The following is a 20,229-nucleotide window of genomic DNA, read 5'->3' as shown; positions in this document are numbered from 1 at the left end:
TGCTTGTGATAATGATGAAGCAGAATGTACACAGCTAAACTGAGCATACACATTCCCATTCAAACATCAAGTAATTTAGCAGTAGTACACATCCCAGACCGAATGTACTGTATCTTTGTGGGGTGTGTGAATATACCAGGGCATATTACTGTTGTTTGGGCCCTCTGCTCTGTACTGTGAGCTCACTGAGTCTTATTTTTAGGTGATTGACAGGGCTGGGAGGAGGGGAGAAGAGGAAACTGGAATGGGTTGACCCAGGAAGCAAATACAATACTTCTACTTACATCCTCTACCATTTGTATACGCTTTTCCTTAATGGCATGCTACATAAGTGTATTTTTAAATGTTTTGGGATGGCCATGTTCCCGTTGCATTTTGAATGTTCTCACAATCAAATGGGAGCCAGCCAAAATGGTTCTGATTGGGTTGTTTCTTATTAGCTGGCATAGCTAATCTGCATAGTAAATTGCATGTCTGTTGTCCATCTAAGCACAAATAGTGTAGTCTTTGGTTAGAGTGCCTTCTATTGACCCCATGAAGCCAGAGTAGCCTTCTGAGGGGTCAGTTGGTTAAAGGTCAGACAGAGTGGATACATTGCAGTATGGCTAGAGGAGAGGGATGGGATGGCACATACTTCCTGAGGCTGGCAGCTGAGTTGACACCGCAGCCGTAAACGGACTGCATGAAGAGTGTGTTTGAGTGTGTATGTTAGGGCATTTTAAATAATTTCACTATTTTAAATCATTTCCTAAGATGTTTTGGGATATCCGGATAGTTGATAGCGTGTTTTTTGTAACTTTGTTTATACTTGGACACTTGTTTGATGCCCAGCCTGCGTAACTCGAGAGAGACGGTGTGCGCTCCAGAATGTTGGGGGATGGGCAGGGGGCAGTGGTGTGTGTGACACTGGAGGGAGATAGAGGAAAAAGTAGCCACTGACTTCCGCTACAAACTTGTAAATGCAACAGGTCATCTCCACTACATGACCAAAAGTATGTGTACACCTGCTTATCAAACATCTCATTCAAAAATCATGGGCATTCATTTCGAATTGGTCCCCAGTTTTTTGCTATAACAGGCTCCACTCTTCTGGGAAGACTTTCCACTAGATGTTGGAACATTGCTGTGTGGGTTTGCTTTCATTCAGCCACCAGAGCACTGGTGAGGTCGGGAACTGATGTTGGGCGATTAGGCCTGGATTGCAGTCGGCATTCCAATTCATCCCAAAGGTGTTCAACGGGGTTGAGGTCAGGGCTCTGTTCAAGCCAGTCAAGTTATTCCACACTGATCTCGACAAACCATTTCTCTATGGACCTCACTTTGTGCACACTGGCATTGTCATGCTGAAACAGGAACGGGCCTTCCCCAAACTGTTACTACAAGTTGGAAGCAGAGAATCGTCTAGAATGTCATTGTATGTTGTAGCATTAAGATTTCCCTTCACTGGAACTAAGGGGCCTACCACGAACCACGAAAAACAGCCCGAAACCCTTATTCCTCCTTCACCAAACTTCAGTTGGCACTATTCATTAGGGCAGGTAGCGTTCTCCTAGCATCCAGCAAACCCAGATTAGTCTGTCGGACTGTCAGATGGGGAAGCGTGATTCATCACTCCAGAGAACGCGTTTCCACTGCTCCAGAGTCCAATGGCGGTGAGCTTTACACCACTCCAGCCGACACTTGGCATTTAGCATGGTGATTTTAGGCTTGTGTGCGGCTGCTCGGCCATGGAAACCCATTTCATGAAGCTCCCAACGAACAGTTCTTGTGGTGACGTTGCTTCCAGAGTCAGTTTGGAACACGGTAGTAAGTGTTGCAAATGAAGAAAATACAATTTTGACGCTCTATGCACTTCAGCACTCAGCAGTCTCATTCTGTGTGACGAACTGACTTGTTGGAAATTCTACTTGTTGCCATTCTATGACGGTGCCACGTTGACATACGCTGAGCTCTTCAGTAAGGCCATTCTACTGACAATGTTTGTCTATAGAGATTGTATGGCTTTTGGCTCAATTTTATACACCTGTCAGCAACAGGTGGGGCTCAAATAGCCAAATCCACTAATTTGAAGGAGGGTTAACATACAATACTTTTGTGTATATATAGTATATCATCCCATCTAACAGTGCCTATCTTTACTGCATCAAATCTATGTAAACATGCTAAGATAGCCAGTTAAGATGTTAAGATAGCCAGTTAAGATGTTAAGATAGCCAGTTACCAAGACTAGCTGAGGGTATTTTGCTGCGCTCCCCATCCTTGTCTATAACAACTCCATTCAGATTAAACAACAGCCTACCTGTCGGTTGCTCGTTGTAGCCTACTCCTTTTTATTTAGCTAACTTAATTCCGTAATTGTAGTCCATCTTGCCATGCCAAGAGTTTGCAAAGGGTGGCTACGTTGAAGAACATCAAATATCAAATATGTTTTGATAAAAACATTGGTTAGTACATGATTCCCATATGTGTTATTTCATAGTTTTAATGTCTTCGCTATTAATCTACAATGTAGAAAATAGTAAAAATAAAGAAAAACCCTTGAATGAATGAGTAGGTGTCCAAACTGTTGACTGTTACTGTTGATAATTGTATTTAATTGAGACAAAGCCTTTTCATTGTAAAAAAAAAACATTTCTCAAATGAATACTATCTCAAGTATTCGTATACTAACGTCCGTTCAGATATTCAAATATTAGAATAACCGTGCCCATCCCTAGCATGTGCGTGTGACTGTGTGTCATGAATTGCTGATTTTGTTATTGTTCCTGGAATGTGCTTGCTAAAAACAAGCACCTTATAGTTGAAGGTTATTTTCTTGAGTCCTAAAAGTGCATTGAAATATTTAGTAACTGTGCATACTTTGGAGAGATGTGTGACCACCTGGAGACACCAGTTAGACCCCTTATTGACAAATGCTGCGATAATAATGTTTGGATGATTTGGATGATGAACTGTTGCATCCTCACCTTTTGTTCTGATAATTTCCCCATAATCTCCAAAGTGCTCCCTTTCAATTGCCACCATGGTTATGCATATGCTTCTCATATTTCTTCTGTTTGAAGCAATTCAATTTGACCCTGTTCACATATGCCAATTCTCAAGAGTGTAAAGGGTTAAAAAAATCACAATACTGCTGATTTCCATTTCTCCCTGGTAGTTAATTCATTGGCCAATCACTGGTCACTGATTGAGAGAGTCCAAATAACTGGTGTTTTTTCCATGGTCTGAATTAATCCCACTACCTGTCTGGTAGCGGCCGAGATTGACAAAGTCCTGTAGCGGTGCTGTGTTGGTTGATTGGGTGGGTATGTGCTGTCCCAGTGAGAGGCAGTGGTCAAAGTGAAAGGGAAGGGTTTTAGATGTGATCATGCTGTGTATTTTCTCAGCAACATTATTTTATTATTATTTGTTATGGGCATATCATCATGGAACAATGTGAAACACTCCTAAAGCTATTAGTGCCACACTGGTCCTACACCTGGCCTGCCCTACAGATAAAAACACATACAAACGCGCGCGCACACACACACACACACACACACACACACACACACACACACACACACACACACACACACACACACACACACACACACACACACACACACACACACACACACACACAGAGAGAGAGAGAGACACACACACAGAGAGAGAGAGACACACACACACACACACAGACACACACACCTCACACAGCGTGTATGCTCAGCGTGATGGAACAAAGTCTGTTTGATCTTCATACAGTTCTAGCTGAGTGACATTAAGCCCATTTAGAAGTGCTTAGTCCTCTTCCACTGTGACCTAAAAACTAACAGAAACCTGTCCCTCTCCCCTCTTTCCCCTTCACTTCTCTATTTTATCTTTGCCTCTCACTCCCTTTTTATCTCTTCCTTTCCTCTCACTATCCCATCTCTTGCCCTCTTCTCTCTGTCTCCCCCCTCTCTCTCCCCCTTCATCTACCACTCTGCAGAAGTACAGGACTCAGGATGAAGATAGTTCAACCCCCCAGCAGGACCAAGGTCAGTCCCAGGCCTGTCCTCAGCACCCCTACCCTGGCTTGGAGGGCAGAGAGAGGGAGCTGCCGGGTAGCAACCACGGGACCCTCCGCAGCCACCATGGAACCCTGGACAGGCACCACCACAACAGGGGGGAGAGAGAGGGTACAGAGGGCAGGGGAGAGGGACTGCCAGAGCTGGCCCAGGTAGCAGAGAAGAAACTGTCCCGAATAGAGAACGTTCACGGATACGTCTCCCATGCACACATCTCCCCTACGAAGGTAGGACACAGCTATGTACTGTACATGTTTGAATTGTTAACACAGAGAAACATGCAATACATTATTGCAAGCAACATGAAAGTGAAACGTAGCCTTTGTTGATGTACTGTATGACCCTTCTCCCCCTCCGTCCTCTTCTTCTTTCTCTTTATCTGGTCTTCACTTTCCTATTTACACACACTGTACCTTATCCCACACTCTTAGCACACACTCATACACAATATCATAATGGAATCTCCCTGCAGTGATGCATCAACACACAAAGCACAAGAGGAATGAGAAATTCTTCCATGACTGTTTAAACACATCTCAATGTTTGCATAGACTCCCCCCAGCAAACCGGGAACATTCCCAGAACATTAGCTAAGATTATAGTTAAGGTTTTATCAGATAATGGTTTTGACAACAATATATTTTTCATGTTTTAATTGAAATATTCTCTTTTTTTGTTGTTGAATTTTACCCCTTTTTCCTCGGTATCCAAATGTTTTAGTAGCTACTATCTTGTCTCATCGCTACAACTTCCGTACAGGCTCGGGAGAGACGAAGGTTGAAAGTCATGTGTCCTCTGATACACAACCCAACCAAGGCGCACTGCTTCTTAAGACAGTGCGCATCCAACACGGAAGCCAGCCGCACCAATGTGTCAGAGGAAAACACCGTGCACCTGGCAACCTTGGTTTGCGCGCACTGTGCCTGGCCCACCACAGGAGTCGCTGGTGCGCGATGAGACAAGGACATCCCTACCGGTGCCCCACAGACCTCCCGGTCGCAGCCGGTTATGACAGAGCCTGGGTGCAAACCCAGAGTCTCTGATGGCACAGCTGGCGCTGCAGTACCCTTAACCCTTAACCACTGCGTCACCCGGGAGGCCCCCTAATTTAAATATTCTCTATAACAACCACCACAGAATATTCTAAAAAAGTTAATTAGGTTTCCAGGTAATGTAATAGCACAATGTACCAGTAATGTTTTCCCAGCAAACCAAAATTAGTTCTGTGAAAGCTCCCACATTTTGTCATATCACAAAAACTGTCGAGTTGTGCTGATGATAATACAATGTTTGTATAACACATTTGTGTGATGTTTCAAGAACGTTCCCAGACACCTTTTGCCTGTTCTGTAATGGTTCCCAGAATGTTTCATTAGGTTGTGGGAACAGTCTGGTGTGAACATTGTGGGAACATCACAAAAGATATGTCCCCAAAACACCAAATACTGTCCAGTTGTGCGGCTGATTTATACAATGTTTATTGTAGGGTGCTAAAAACATTCACCTGTGCTGGCATTCCGATAATGTTTGTATCAGAGTGCAAAAAAACATTCATTTAATGTTGCAAGAATGTTGACAGAACAGCCTTTCAGAGTTCTTTAAATGTTCCCAGAACATGAATTAGGTTGTGGGAATAGTATGAGAGATTGGTTCCCAAAACACAAAATATGCTCAGTTACATTCATACAATGTTTAAGTTAGCTTGCACAGGACATTCCATTAATGTTGCAAAAATATTATTGGGATATTGAGACAGGTTGCACAAAACATTCCCACAATGTTGCATACTGTTCCACAATTTCCAAATAAGTATGTTTTTATGACATTCATATCATTTTTGTTTTAGGTTTAACATAATATTCCATTGATGTTCACGCTATATACATTTTACTTGTCGTGGAGGTCCTCCAAACATTTAGAAAATGTTTTACCTAACATTCTCAGCATGCAAATTTGTAGCTCCTTAAAGCAGATTGGAATACATCCCCATTATGTTTCTCTCCAGATTGAATGGCAATTCACATTTGAGGACTGTATTGAAGTCCCACTACAAGGTGTGAAAGATACATGGCATTTTAATTTCATTCATATGATACTGAAAAGCATTTAATCATACAAACACAAGTTTTACCATTAATTTTTTGACAAACAGCACATTATTTCATTCATAGAACATTTAATCATACAAACACAACTGTGTTTTTTCGCATTATATGTTGACAATAAGCACATGCTGGGTTTGAACCTGCACTGTTTGGTTTCCAAGACAGGTCTTTTGTCCTTTGCGCCACCTGGGAAGCACTTGTATATTTACATTTTTCGGAATATAGCCATAGCAGTATGGACAATCAGGAACTCCATGCTTCTGATTTAGTCTTCTTAGACATAATTAACCCATGGACATACTGGTAACTGGGTTATTCGTCATCGCTTCACCCATCCTCTCTATACAGTATTCTACATATTTCTGGGCCCATATTTCCAAGGTATCCAAGACTGAGTGCTGATCTAGGATAGGTTTTGCTTCTCAGATCGTGAAAAATAAAAGATCTGGCTTAGCAGCCAAACATTGCATGCTAAAACCCACATGTGCAGATTCTCTAAATATGAAGTGTAAAAAATATGGTTGTGTCTGTATGATTAAAATGCTGTTCAAATGTCCAATGAATCAGTGACTTGTGGTGAAATCTGAGGTCAGACGTGATGACGTGAAATAAATTGGTGCCAAAAACTGAAAAATGTTGTGCCACCAGGGGAAAATGTTAGTCTGGAGCCCTGCTACAAGGGGAATGTTTTAATACTGTAGTGGACAAAGATGAGAAGAATGTTTGTGCCGTCAAATGCAGGCTAATGTGCATTTCGCTATTCAGGTAGGAGGCAATTTTGGAACATTCATTTATAAATGTTTTCGTATTCATAATTTGTTTTATCATTATTATTATACTGTATATCATTGTTATTATTGTAGGCAAATTTATTAAAACGTAACTACCAAAAGGCGACAAATTACGTGTAATGTCCATAGGCAGGAACGAGCTCTGCCTATCTGATTACTTTTTTCACGCCAATACACATGCACATTTATTATTTGAGTGCAAGGTCAGCATCCCAGAGTCGCCTCTTCACTGTTGATGTTGATACTGGTGTTTTGAAGGTACTATTTAATGCAGCTGCCCGTTGAGGACTTGTGAGGCGTCTGTTTCTCAAACTTGACACTCTGATGTACTTGTCCTCTTGCTCAGTTGTGCACCGGGCCTCACACTCCTCTTTCTATTCTGGTTAGTGCCAGTTGGCGCTGTTCTGTGACGAGAGTAGTACACAGCTTTGTATGAGATCTTCAGTTTCTTGGCAATTTCTCACATGGAATAGCCTTAATTTCTCTGAACAAGAATAGAGTGTCGAGTTTCAGAAGAAAGGTATTTGTTTCTGGACATTTGAGCCTGTAATCGAACCCACAAATTCTGATGCTCCAGATACTCAACTAGTCGAAAGAAGGACATTTTTTTGCTTCTTTAATCTGCACAAAGGTTTTCTAATGATCAATTAGCCTTTTAAAATTATAAACTTGGAATAGCTAACACAACATGCCATTGGAACACAGGAGTGATGGTTGCTGATAATGGGCCTCTGTACGCCTATGTAGACATTCCAGAAAAAATCTGACATTTCCAGGTACAATAGTAATTTACAACATTAACAATGTCTACACTGTATTTCTGATCAATTTGATGTTATTTTAATGGAAAAATAAATAGTTTTTCTTTCAAAAACAAGGACATTTCTAAGTGACCCCAAACTTTTGAATGGTAGTGTACACAGCAAGGCTACCTTTCCCCTGGCCTCTTTGCAAATATTTACCAGAAATTGGGGAGTAGTAGTTCACAAATCGATTTTATCATGCAGAAAAAACATGAAGATGACAAAATTAAAATTAAATAATGTGCAGATTGTCAACATATGTGTAAAAAAAATATGGTTGTGCCTGTGTGATAAAATGCTGTTCAAATGTCCTATGAATGCGAATTGCCATTAGATCTGGAGAGAAACATAATAGGGATGTATTCCAACCTGCGTTGCTATGCTTTAAGGAGCTACAAATTTGCATGCTGAGAATGTTGTCGTAATATTTGGTAAAACGTATGTTCTTGCAATGTTCTGAGGACCTCCATGTCACGCCCTGGTCTTAGTATTTTGTGTTGTCTTTATTATTTTGGTCAGGCCAGGGTGTGACATGGGTATTTGTGGTGTGTTTTGTCCAGTTTTTTTGTAGGTAATGGGATTGTGGTGTAGTATAGTAGTCTAGGAAAGTCTATGGTTGCCTGGAGTGGTTCTCAATCAGAGGCAGGTGTTTATCGTTGTCTCTGATTGGGAACCATATTTAGGCAGCCATATTCTTTGAGTGTGTTGTGGGTGATTGTTCCTGTCTCTGTGTTTGTTTGCACCAGATAGGGCTGTTTTGGTTTTTCACGTTACGTTTATTGTTTTTGTATTGTTCGTCATTATCTTTATTAAAGATGTATGAAGATAACCACGCTGCATTTTGGTCCTCCGATCCTTCTCGCCTCTCCTCTTCAAATGAAGAGGAGGAAAACCCTAACACTCCAAGACAAAGTAAAATTCTTGCAACATCAAAGGAATGTTTTGTGCAACCTGATACAAACATTATCTGAATGTCAGCACAACTGGACAGTTTTAGAGTTGTGGGAACCTATCTCCTGTCATATCCCAACAATGTTGACATATCCTAAAGAAACATTCTGGGACCTGTTAAAGAACCGCCAAAATGTGTTCTGGGAATGTTCTTGTAACATCAGGTGAATGTTTTTTTACACCCTAAACGAAACATTGTAGAATCATCCGCACAACTGAAATGTTTTAAGATCCCCATTAGCTGCAGCCAAGGAAGTTATTTAAACAACTTATTATGGCTGCAATCCCGTTAACGGGATCGATATGACAACAGCCAGTGAAAGTGCAGGGCGTCAATTCAAAACAACAGAAATCTCATAATTAAAATGCCTCAAACATACATGTATCTTATAACGTTTTAAAGGTAATCTTGTTGTTAATCCCACCACAGTGTCCGATTTCAAATAGGCTTTACAGCGAAAGCACCACAAATGATTATGTTAGGTCACCACCAACTCACAGAAAAACACAGCCATTTTTCCAGCCAAAGAGAGGAGTCACAAAAAGCACAAATAGAGAGAAAATGAATCACTAACCTTTAATGATCTTCATCAGATGACGCTCATAGGACTTCATGTTACACAATACATGTATGTTTTGTTTGATAAAGTTCATATTTATATTTCAAAAATCTGAGTATACATTGGCGTGTTACGTTCACTAGTTCCAAAAACATCCAGTGATTTTGCATAGCCACATCAATTCAACAGAAATACTCATCATAAATGTTGACACACAAGTTTTACACATGGAATTTATGGAAAAAGCAAACCATGCAATAATCTAAGACGGCACTCAGAATTTTTTACATTTTATTCGCTATGTTGGAGTCAACAGAAATCAGAAATAACATTATAAATATTCCCTTACCTTTGATGATCTTCATCAGAATGCACTCCCAGGAATCCTAGTTCCACAATAAATGCTTGATTTGTTCGATAATGTCCATTATTTATGTCCAAGTAGCTACTTTTGTTAGGGATTTGGTATACAAATCCAAATGCTCGTGCAGGTCGAGCATAATGTCGGGCTGGGTTGAAAATCGACCGACCTCAGATTTCTCACTTCCTGTTTGGATTTCTTCTCAGGTTTTGCCTGCCATATGAGTTCTGTTATACTCACAGACATCATTCAAACAGTTTTAGAAACTTCAGAGTGTTTTCTATCCAATACTAATAATAATATGCATATATTAGCAACTGGGACTGAGGAGCAGGCCGTTTACTCTGGGCACCTCTGGGCACCTTTCATCCAAGCTACCCAAGCCCCTGCAGCCATAAGAAGTAACATTTAAGGCAGTTATATACACTTAAACATATGACATGACATTACATTTCATAACACTTTTCACAACACATTACATGTGTTCACTCAGGCCACTACTCTACTACCACATATCTACAATGCAAAATCCATTTGTAAGTGTGTGTAGAGTGTGTGTATTATCATGTGTATGTGTAAGCGTGTGTCTGTGCCTGTGTGTGTCTCTTTACAGTCCCCGCTTATCCATAAGGTGTATTTTTATCTGTTTAAAAAAAAATCTGATTCAACTGCTTGCATCAGTTATGAAGAGACCTCTAGTGGCATGTCTTGTGGGGTATACATGGGTGTCAGAGCCGTGTGCTAGTTGTTTAAACATATACCTTGTGCATTCAGCATGTCAACACTTCTTATAAAAACAAGTTGTGTTGAAGTCAATCACTCCTCCACTTTGAGCCATGAGTGATTTGCAGGCATATGCACATTTAAGGGCCAGCCGTGCTGCCCTGTTCTGAGCCAATTTTACGAGGTCCCTCTTTGTGACTGAACAGTAGTCCAGGTGCGAGAAAACTAGGGCCTGTAGGACCTGCCTTGTTGATAGTGTTGTTATAAAGGCAGTGCAGCGCTTTATTATAGACAGACTTCTCCCTATCTTAGCTACTATTGTATCTACATGTTTTGATCATGACATTTTACAATCCAGGGCTACTCCAAGCAGTGTAATCACCTCAACTTGCTCAATTTCCACATTATTTATTACAATATTTAGTTGGGGTTTAGTGAATGATTTATCACGAATAAAATGCTTTTAGTTTTGGAAATATTTAGGACTAACTTATTACTTGTCACCCATTCTGAAACTAACTGCAGCTCTTTGTTAAGTGTTGCAGTGATTCCAGTCGCTGTAGTAGCTGATGTGTATAGTGTTGAATCATCTGCATACATAGACACACTGGCTTTACTCAAAGCCATTGGCATATCATTAGTGTTGATTGAAAAGAGTAAGGGGCCTAGACAGGTGCCCTGGGGAATTCCTGATTATACCTGTATTATGTTTGAGAGGCTTCCATTAAAGAACACCCTCTGTGTTCTGTTAGACAGGTAACTGTTTGTCCACAATATAGCAGGGGGTATAAAGGCATAACACATACTTTTTTTCCAGTAGCAGACTATGATCGATAATGTCAAAATCCACACTGAAGTCTAACAAAACAGCTCCCACAATCTTTTCATCATAAATTTCTCTGTCAATCATCAGTCATTTGTGTAAGTGTCGTGCTTTTCGAATGTCCAAATGTTCAAATGCAGGCTGTATCACAACCAGCTGTGATTGGGAGTCCCATAGGGCGGCCCACAATTGTCCCAGGTTTGGCAGGTGTGGGCTGTCATTGTAATATATATATAAATATATATATATATATATATATATATATATATATATATATATATATATATGCATGCCGGAAGTCTGTTGTCAATTTATTTACTGTAAAATACCATTGTATCTGGTCAAACACCATTTTTTCCAAAGGTTTACTAAGGGTTGGTAACAGCCTGATTGGTCAGCTATTTGAGCCAATAAAGGGGCCTTTAAGCTGTCATTGCAAATAAGAATTTGTTCTTAAATGACTTGCCTAGTTAAATAAAGGTTCAATCAAAAAATACATGTTGATGATTTCATTCCTGTGCTGTAAGTACCCTGGTAGGATGACTGATAACCTGAACCAGGTTGCTGGCACTGGCAACAGTTTAAAGTTTTTTCATAAGTGATTAAAGCCAGTCAATATTTAAAATCACCCAGAAAATAAACCTCTATGTTGATATCACATACATTATCAAGCATTTCACACGTTGTCCAGATACGGACTGTTAGCACTAGGTGGTCTATAGCAACTTCCCACAAGAACGGGCTTTAGGTGAGGCAGATGAACCTGTAGCCATGTTACAACAGTATTTAACATTTTGTGATGTACCCACAATGTTCCCAACAGACCGTTTCCACAACATAATGAAATATTCCGGGAACCTTTGAAAAACACATTAAATAATGTTCTAGGAACGTTCTTGCAACATCAGGTGAATGTTTTATACAAATATTATATAATCACCAGCATGACTGGACAGTTTTTGTGTAAAGAGAACATTTTCCTTGACCTAACGAATGTTATGGGAACTATCAAAAATACAGTTTTGGTAAGCTGGGCAGGTATTACACATAGTAGACAGCCATGGTAAGAACCAGGGATAGAAACAAGCATTAGCGTATATGTATTCACTTGTTTGTGTGTTTACCAGAGACTGTATTGTGTTTACATACTCTTTTGACTATGGTCTCTCTGGAAACATTTAGTCTTCAAGCCGAACCCTTTCGGTTTCCATGTAGCTGGAACCAAAAAGGGTTCTTCAAAGGGTTCTCCTATGGGGACGGCCAGAGAACCTATTTAGGTTCTAGATAGCACCTTTCTTTCTAAGAGTGTAGTGTTGTGTGAGGTTCATTGTCAATAATGGATGCCTTCTCCCACCTAGTGGATAATTTCCGTCACTGCAGCTGTGTGGACAATACTTCTATGCAAGTGAAATACTTTGCTGAATCCCATATCGACCACAAGCACCTTGGCACATGTCGTAGCTCAGTCAAGGTTGGATAGGTAAAATAAATATAATAATAGCTCCACCTGGCCTTTTGAATTCTGGTTATATTTATTAAACTATTGACACAGACACTAAACATTGAAGTTCTGTACTAGATTTTAGCCATAAAGCTAATTTAGTAAACATACTGTCAGTGTTTTTATCAAGTAAACTATTTAATGATGCCTTTGACTCTTTTTAAAGATTCATTGTGACTAGTGTTTTGTTCAGTCTGTGGTCTGTGTGTCTCTCTGTTGGGTTATTTTGGTGGGGCCGCAGCTGGTGTGTTTGTGTTTGTGTGTCACAATATCATCACAGTGGTCTGCTTGGCTCTGTAGGCCCTAACAGATGGAGCAGCCATCTTGTTTCTCTCCAGGACTCTGGTACTGCAGGGCTCATGTACTGGCCAACACAACACACACAGAGAGAAGCATAGGAACAACTCTGTCATTTGGGACACACATTTTGCTATGGGGGTCAGGGGACATACCCCCAAATTTTAAATGCTAATTTCTAGTGACTTTTGAGAAAAGGATACAGACAAATATTAACTTACAAATGGGCAAATTTACAAGGCTAAGGGTGGCATTGCAGAGGGTCACTTACTCTGGTACAGTCCAATCAGTCTTAGGGCCATGGCCATTCGTATTGTACTGAATATCAGTGTGACTGTGAATGTGGATATATTCAATTATCCTTTTCACATGTGAGTTCCAAATACACTACCATTCAAAAGTTTGGGGTCACTTAGAAATGTCCTTGCTTTTGAAAGAAAATAACATCTTATTCCAGTTGTGTGGGCGCATTCCACAAAACTGTTTATCATGTTCACCTTAATCACTGCCCCCATTTGGAGTTTATAGTCAAGCACAAAGTCCGGTTTGATCTTTTTCTCTCTTGTCAGGTGGTTCACCTTCCACGTGACCAACATGGTTGCTGTATGGACAGTGGAGAGGATATGGACATCTAGTTTGTCATGCCACCTACTGCCAGCTGTTGACCATTCTCCTTGAACTCTACCTCCCCGCTCTGTATCTTCTTACTTCCAAATTCTAGCATCCCATTCCATTTTCGGCTAGACTGTGCCACAGGCCCCTGTGCTGTTGGAGAGCAGATGCTGGAAAACTGTGGGACTGCTGTACCAATTGTCCACATACAAAGTGTGTCCCTTCGCGAGACGAGGAGCCAGTAAGCTCATCACCAAGCCCCTCATAATGTTGGATGCCAGTGGTGGACCCTGTGTAGACCAGACTATAATGACCTGGACAGATCCTGTTTTCACAAGACACATAACAAAGAACTAACAAACCTATGCCTTTTGGAGGGAATGCATAGATGGAACTCCAGCAAACCCTTCCATAACACAAGGGACTTGTCAATGAATAGGTCCTTGTATAGCACAAAGGGGAGGCAGCACAGCCTAGTGGTTAGAGTGTTGGACGGGTAAACGGAAGGTTGCAAGTTCAAACCCCCAAGCTGACAAGGTAAAAATCATCTGTTGTTCTGCCCATGAACAGGCAGTTAACCCACTGTTCCTAGGCCATCATTGAAAATAAGAATTAGTTCTTAACTGACTTGCCTAGTTAAAACCTGTTGGGACAGTATTTTCATTTTTGGAAACAAAACTATAGAAATATTTTGTCAGGACAAGATGCTAGAATATGCATATAATTGACAGCTTAGGATAGAAAGTACGCTAAAGTTTCCAAAACTGTAAAAATATGGTCTGTGAGTATAACAGAACTGATGTTGCAGGTGAAAGCCTGAGAAAAATCCAATCCAGAAGTGCCTCATGTTTTGAAAGCGCTGCGTTCCAATGCGTCCCTGTTGAGCAGTGAATGGGCTATCAACCAGATTACTCTTTTTCCGTATTCCCGAAGGTGCCTACAGCATTGTGACATAGTTTTACGCATTTATGTTGAAGAATACCCGTAATTGGCTACATTGCGCAAGTGGTCACCTGATGCTCCCAGAGAGATTCTCACGTAAAATACAGAGGTAGCCATTACTCCAATCGGTCCTACTGAAAAATGAATTGTCCTGATGGATATATTATCGAATAGATATTTGAAAAACACCTTGAGGATTGATTATAAACGTTTGCCATGTTTCTGTTGATATTATGGAGCCAAATTGGAATATTTTTTGCCGTTTTCGTGACTGTAATTTCCGGGTGATTTCTCAGCCAAACGTGAAGAACAAACGGAGCTATTCCGCCTACAAAAATAATATTTTTGGAAAAAAGGAACATTTGCTATCTAACTGGGAGTTTCGTGAGTGAAAACATCCGAGGCTCATCAAAGGTAAACGATTTCATTTGATTGCTTTTCTGATTTCCGTGACCAAGTTACCTGCTGCTAGCTGGACAAAATGCTATGCTAGGTTATCGATAGACTTACACAAATGCTTGTCTAGCTTTGGCTGTAAAGCATATTTTGAAAATCTGAGATGACAGGGTGATTAACAAAAGGCTAAGCTGTGTCTCAATACATTTCATTTGTGATTTTCATGAATAGGAATATTTTCTAGGAATATTTATGTCTGTTGCGTTATGCTAATTAGTGTCAGGCGATGATTACGCTCCCTCATGTGGGATGGGGAGTCATTAGAGGTTAAATAAAGGTAAAAAAATAAATAAAAATGACCCGACCAAATGCTTTCCATGAGAAGGACTGTTTCCAGGAAGTTATACATTTTCCTGATTGTGGTTGTCACCCATTTAGCAAGCTTCCCCCTCATTCCTGACTCTCTCTTCTCCTGTAGCTACAAGGCATAGCGATTGGTCTCCTCCACTATGTCTCCCACCAGCTCCTCTGTCAGAAACAGTTTGAAGCACTCTGCCTCAACGGGCGATGGCAAGGGGTTTGCACTCCAGACTGGGACTCCTCAAAGCCAACAGCAGGGCCAGGAGGGGTGAAATGACTAGCGGCCTCCCAGCTACCTCCGTTCCCCGTATTTCACCCACTGTTGGTCTGCCTCCATCACCAGCATCTTCAGAGAAACCTGGGACTTTGTTGGTGGGCAAGGGGTCCTCCGATTCAGGGTTCTCAATGGCCACAAGGTTTGGGGGGGCAGGTTCTTCACTGTCACTGTCAGAATCTGATTCCTCACTTTCATACCCAGAATTTCAGCATTTGTGAGTTGTCTCCTTTTGAAAAACATTGCTAATGATACAGCTTAGCCCATTAGCTACATACATAAAACAACAACACTCGCGTAACCTCTGACACTCACTTGGAGCCATTCAGTGTTGTTGTTTTATGCATGTAGCTAATGGGCTAAGCTGTATCATTGACTGCCGGCACGTGCTAATTGTATCAATAAATGATCAGAAAATGGTTTGTGTGGTAATCATGTATTTATTTACTGTTTTATTCACATGTTTTCAAGTACTGGTGTTGACAAATAATGCATTCTGATTCTTGCATAGATTGTAATGGACACATACTGTATGATGTGTGTAAAACATTTTTTTTAAAGTTGTACTGATTATGATGAGTTAATGCTAAGGTAATTGCCAACTATGTGTGGAGCCATGTTTGTTGACATTATACAAAGATGTTATAGCAAAATGAGGTGAAGGGAAGGTTCACTCGTCTTTTGAGTAAGAAGTGAATGATTCCACAAGTGAATGATTGTACACGACACACCCCCTTCAACATGCATACTGCAAACAGACCCAACACATTTTGTCGCCTCTTCTTTGGTTGAAGCAAAACAAATAACAAGGCGGATTGCACAAACTCTGGGATTACTTTAGACTTTTAGAAAGTGTTTTACTCAATTATTTTGTTCACTGGTGAGCTCACCCGTAATGTGATGAATTGTAAATAGTAATTGCTATTAGCAAATTCATATTATGGTTTCTGTCAGTAGAGAGTTAGCTAACTATGACCGCTTGTGTTATCGCACTCTTTCCTCAGTTAGCACTTGGACTAATGTAGCCTTCATTTTCCTATTTGGATGAGAATTGTGTTAAGCTGGTCCAACTGCTGTGAATGTCTGAACATTGTATCCAAAAATTGTCATGTCTTGTTATGTCTGTTCCTGTCCTTTCTCTTCACTCTGTCTTCTGCTGGTCTTTTTTAGGTTACCTTCTCTGTCTCTCATTCTTCAGCTGTTCTACATCTCCCCTAACTAGCTCATTCACTCTTTCACACCTGTTCTCTCTTCCCCCTCTGATTAGGTCTCTATTTCTCTCTCTGTTCCTGCTACTTTCAGTGTCTGATTCTTGTTTGTGTTTTTGATGCCAGAAGCAAGCTGTCGTCTCGTTTGCTTCCACCTTGTCCTATCCTGTCGGAGTATGCCTGGCAGGTGCATCCTGCACTATACTACGTTCTTTTTGTTCCATTGTCAACGTTGGAAGAGGATTTATGCCATTCCTGTTTTTCATTAAAGAACTCTGTTTTCTGTTAAAACCGCTTTTGGGTCTTCACTCAAGTACATAACAGAAGAATCAGACCAAGAATGGACCCAGCGGCTCCGGACCCTTTTCACTCCGCCGTCGAGATCCAGGGAGCGATGCTAGGCAGACACGAGGAGGAATTGTCTGCTGCTCGACATGCCGTTGAGACCCTGGCCGTCCAAGTCTCCGACCTCACAAGACAGGTTCACCAACTCCACCTCGATCCACCGCCCACTTCCAGGGTTTCCGAGTCTCCGGAGCCCAGGATCAACAACCCGCCCTGTTACTCAGGGGAGCCCACTGAGTGCCGCTCATTCCTCACTCAGTGTGATGTGGTGTTCTCTCTCCAGCCCAACACTTACTCCAGGAGCGCAGCCCGCACGCCTACGTCATTTCTCTCCTCACCGGACGGGCGCGTGAGTGGGGCACGGCAATCTGGGAGGCGAGGGCTGAGTGTATTAACCAGTTTCAGGACTTTAAGGAGGAGATGATACGGGTTTTTGACCGTTCTGTTTTTGGGGAGGAGGCTTCCAGGGCCCTGTCTTCCCTATGTCAGGGAATCGATCCATAACGGATTATTCTATTGAGTTTCGCACTCTCGCTGCCTCTAGTGACTGGAACGAGCCGGCTTTGCTCGCTCGTTTTCTGGAGGGTCTCCTCGTCGAGGTTAAGGATGAGATCCTCTCCAGGGAGGTTCCTTCCAGTCTGGACTCCTTAATAGCTCTCGCTATTCGCATAGAGCGACGGTTTGATCTTCGTCGCCGAGCACGTGGAAAGGAGTTCGCGTTCTCCGTTGCTCCCTCTCCACATCACTGCCACCTGCCGCATCACTGCCACCCTCCCCGCCGGCTCGGATGCTGAGCCTATGCAGCTGGGGGTATCCGCATCTCGGCCAAGGAGAAGGAACGGAGAATCACCAATCGCCTCTGTCTCTACTGCGGCTCCGCTGGTCATTTTGTCACCTCATGTCCAGTAAAAGCCAGAGCTCATCAGTAAGTGGAGGGCTACTGGTGAGCGCAACTACTCAGGCCTCTCCTTCTGGATCACGCACTACCTTTCCGGTCCATCTCCGCTGGCCCGGTTCATCTGCTTCCTGCAGTGCCTTGATAGACTCTGGGGCGGAGGGCTGTTTTATGGACGAGACCTGGGCTCGGGAACATGATATTCCTCTCAGACAGTTAGGGGAGCCAACGGCCTTGTTCGCTTTAGATGGTAGTTCTCTCCCCAAGATTCAGCGTGAGACGCTGCCTTTAACCCTCACTGTCTCTGGTAATCATAGCTAAACCATTTCTTTTTTTAATTTTTCGTTCACCTTTTACACCTGTTGTTTTGGGTCATCCCTGGCTAGTGCGCCATAACCCTTCTATTAATTGGTCTAGTAATACTATCCTATCCTGGAATGTTTCTTGTCATGTGACCTGTTTAATGTCTGCTATCCCTCCTGTTTCCTCTGTCTCTTCTTCACAGGAGGAGCCTGGCGATTTGACAGGGGTGCCGGAGGAGTATCACGATCTGCGCACGGTGTTCAGTCGTTCCAAGGCCACTTCTCTCCCTCCACACCGGTCGTATGACTGTAGTATTGATCTCCTTCCGGGAACTACTCCCCCGGGGTAGATTATACTCTCTGTCGGCTCCCGAACGTAAGGCTCTCGAGGATTATTTGTCGGTTTCGCTCGACGCCGGTACCATAGTCTCCTCCTCCTCTCCCGCCGGAGCGGGGTTTTTTTTTGTTCAGAAGAAGGACGGGTCCCTGCGCCCATGCGTGGATTATCGAGGGCTGAATGACATAACAGTTAAGAATCGTTATCCGCTTCCTCTTATGTCTTCAGCCTTCGAGATCCTGCAGGGAGCCAGGTTTTTCACCAAATTGGACCTTCGTAACGCCTACCATCTCGTGCGCATCAGGGAGGGGGACGAGTGGAAGACGGCGTTTAACACTCCGTTAGGGCACTTTGAATACCGGGTTCTTCCTTTCGGCCTCGTTAACGCTCCAGCTGTCTTTCAGGCACTAGTTAACGACGTCCTGAGAGACATGCTGAACATTTTTGTTTTCGTTTACATGGACGATATCCTGATTTTTTCACCGTCTCTCTCGATTCATGTTCAGCACGTGCGACGCGTCCTCCAGCGCCTTTTGGAGAACTGTCTTTATGTGAAGGCTGAGAAGTGCACTTTTCATGCCGCCTCTGTCCCTTTTCTCGGTTCCGTTATTTCCGCTGAGGGCATTAAGATGGATCCCGCTAAGGTCCAGGCTGTCATTGATTGGCCCGTTCCTAAGTCACGCGTCGAGCTGCAGCGCTTTCTGGGCTTCGCTAATTTCTATCGTCGTTTCATCCGTAATTTCGGTCAGGTGGCAGCTCCCCTCACAGCCCTTACTTCTGTTAAGACGTGCTTTAAGTGGTCCGTTTCCGCCCAGGGAGCTTTTGATCTTCTTAAGAATCGTTTTACATCCGCACCTATTCTTGTTACACCTGACATCTCTAGTCAGTTTGTTGTTGAGGTTGACGCGTCAGAGGTGGGCGTGGGGGCCATTCTTTCTCAGCGCTCTCTCTCTGACGGCAAGGTCCATCCTTGCGCGTTTTTCTCTCATCGCTTATCGCCGTCAGAACGTAACTATGATGTTGGTAATCGCGAACTGCTCGCCATCCGCTTAGCCCTAGGCGAATGGCGACAGTGGTTGGAGGGGCGACCGTTCCTTTTGTCGTTTGGACTGACCATAGGAACCTTGAGTACATCCGTTCAGCCAAACGACTTAATGCGCGTCAGGCTCGTTGGGCTCTGTTTTTCGCTCGTTTCGAGTTTGTTATTTCTTATCGTCCGGGCTCAAAAACACCAAGCCTGATGCTTTATCTCGTCTCTTCAGTTCTTCTGAGGTCTCCACCGACCCCGAGGGATTCTCCCTGAAGGGCGTGTTGTCGGGTTGACTGTCTGGGGAATTGAGAGGCAGGTAAAGCAAGCACTCGCTCACACTCCGTCGCCGCGAGCTTGTCCTAGGAACCTTCTGTTCGTTCCCGTTCCTACTCGTCCGGCCGTTCTTCAGTGGGCCCACTCTGCCAAGTTAGCCGGCCACCCCGGCGTTCGGGTACGCTCGCTTCCATTCGCCAGCGTTTCTGGTGGCCCACTCGGGAACGTGACGCGCGTCGATTTGTCGCCGCTTGTTCGGTCTGCGCGCAGACTAAATCTGGGAACTCT

At 42.7% G+C, this 20,229-nt stretch overlaps 1 protein-coding gene across 1 annotated transcript in view; it reads left to right on the top strand.

Moving 5' to 3' along the window:
• Positions 1-20,229, top strand: part of LOC135556138 (discs large homolog 1-like protein) — a 219,995-nt gene that overhangs the window by 13,553 nt on the left and 186,213 nt on the right. The window contains exon 2 of the mRNA XM_064989076.1: positions 3,974-4,279. Within this exon, the coding sequence (XP_064845148.1) occupies positions 3,974-4,279 (306 nt within the window). The remainder of the gene's footprint in view (positions 1-3,973; positions 4,280-20,229) is intronic.

This window comes from Oncorhynchus masou, chromosome 15 (assembly GCF_036934945.1).
Source record: "Oncorhynchus masou masou isolate Uvic2021 chromosome 15, UVic_Omas_1.1, whole genome shotgun sequence".
Lineage (NCBI taxonomy): Eukaryota > Metazoa > Chordata > Actinopteri > Salmoniformes > Salmonidae > Oncorhynchus > Oncorhynchus masou.
This window is presented reverse-complemented; position numbering and strand designations above follow the sequence as displayed.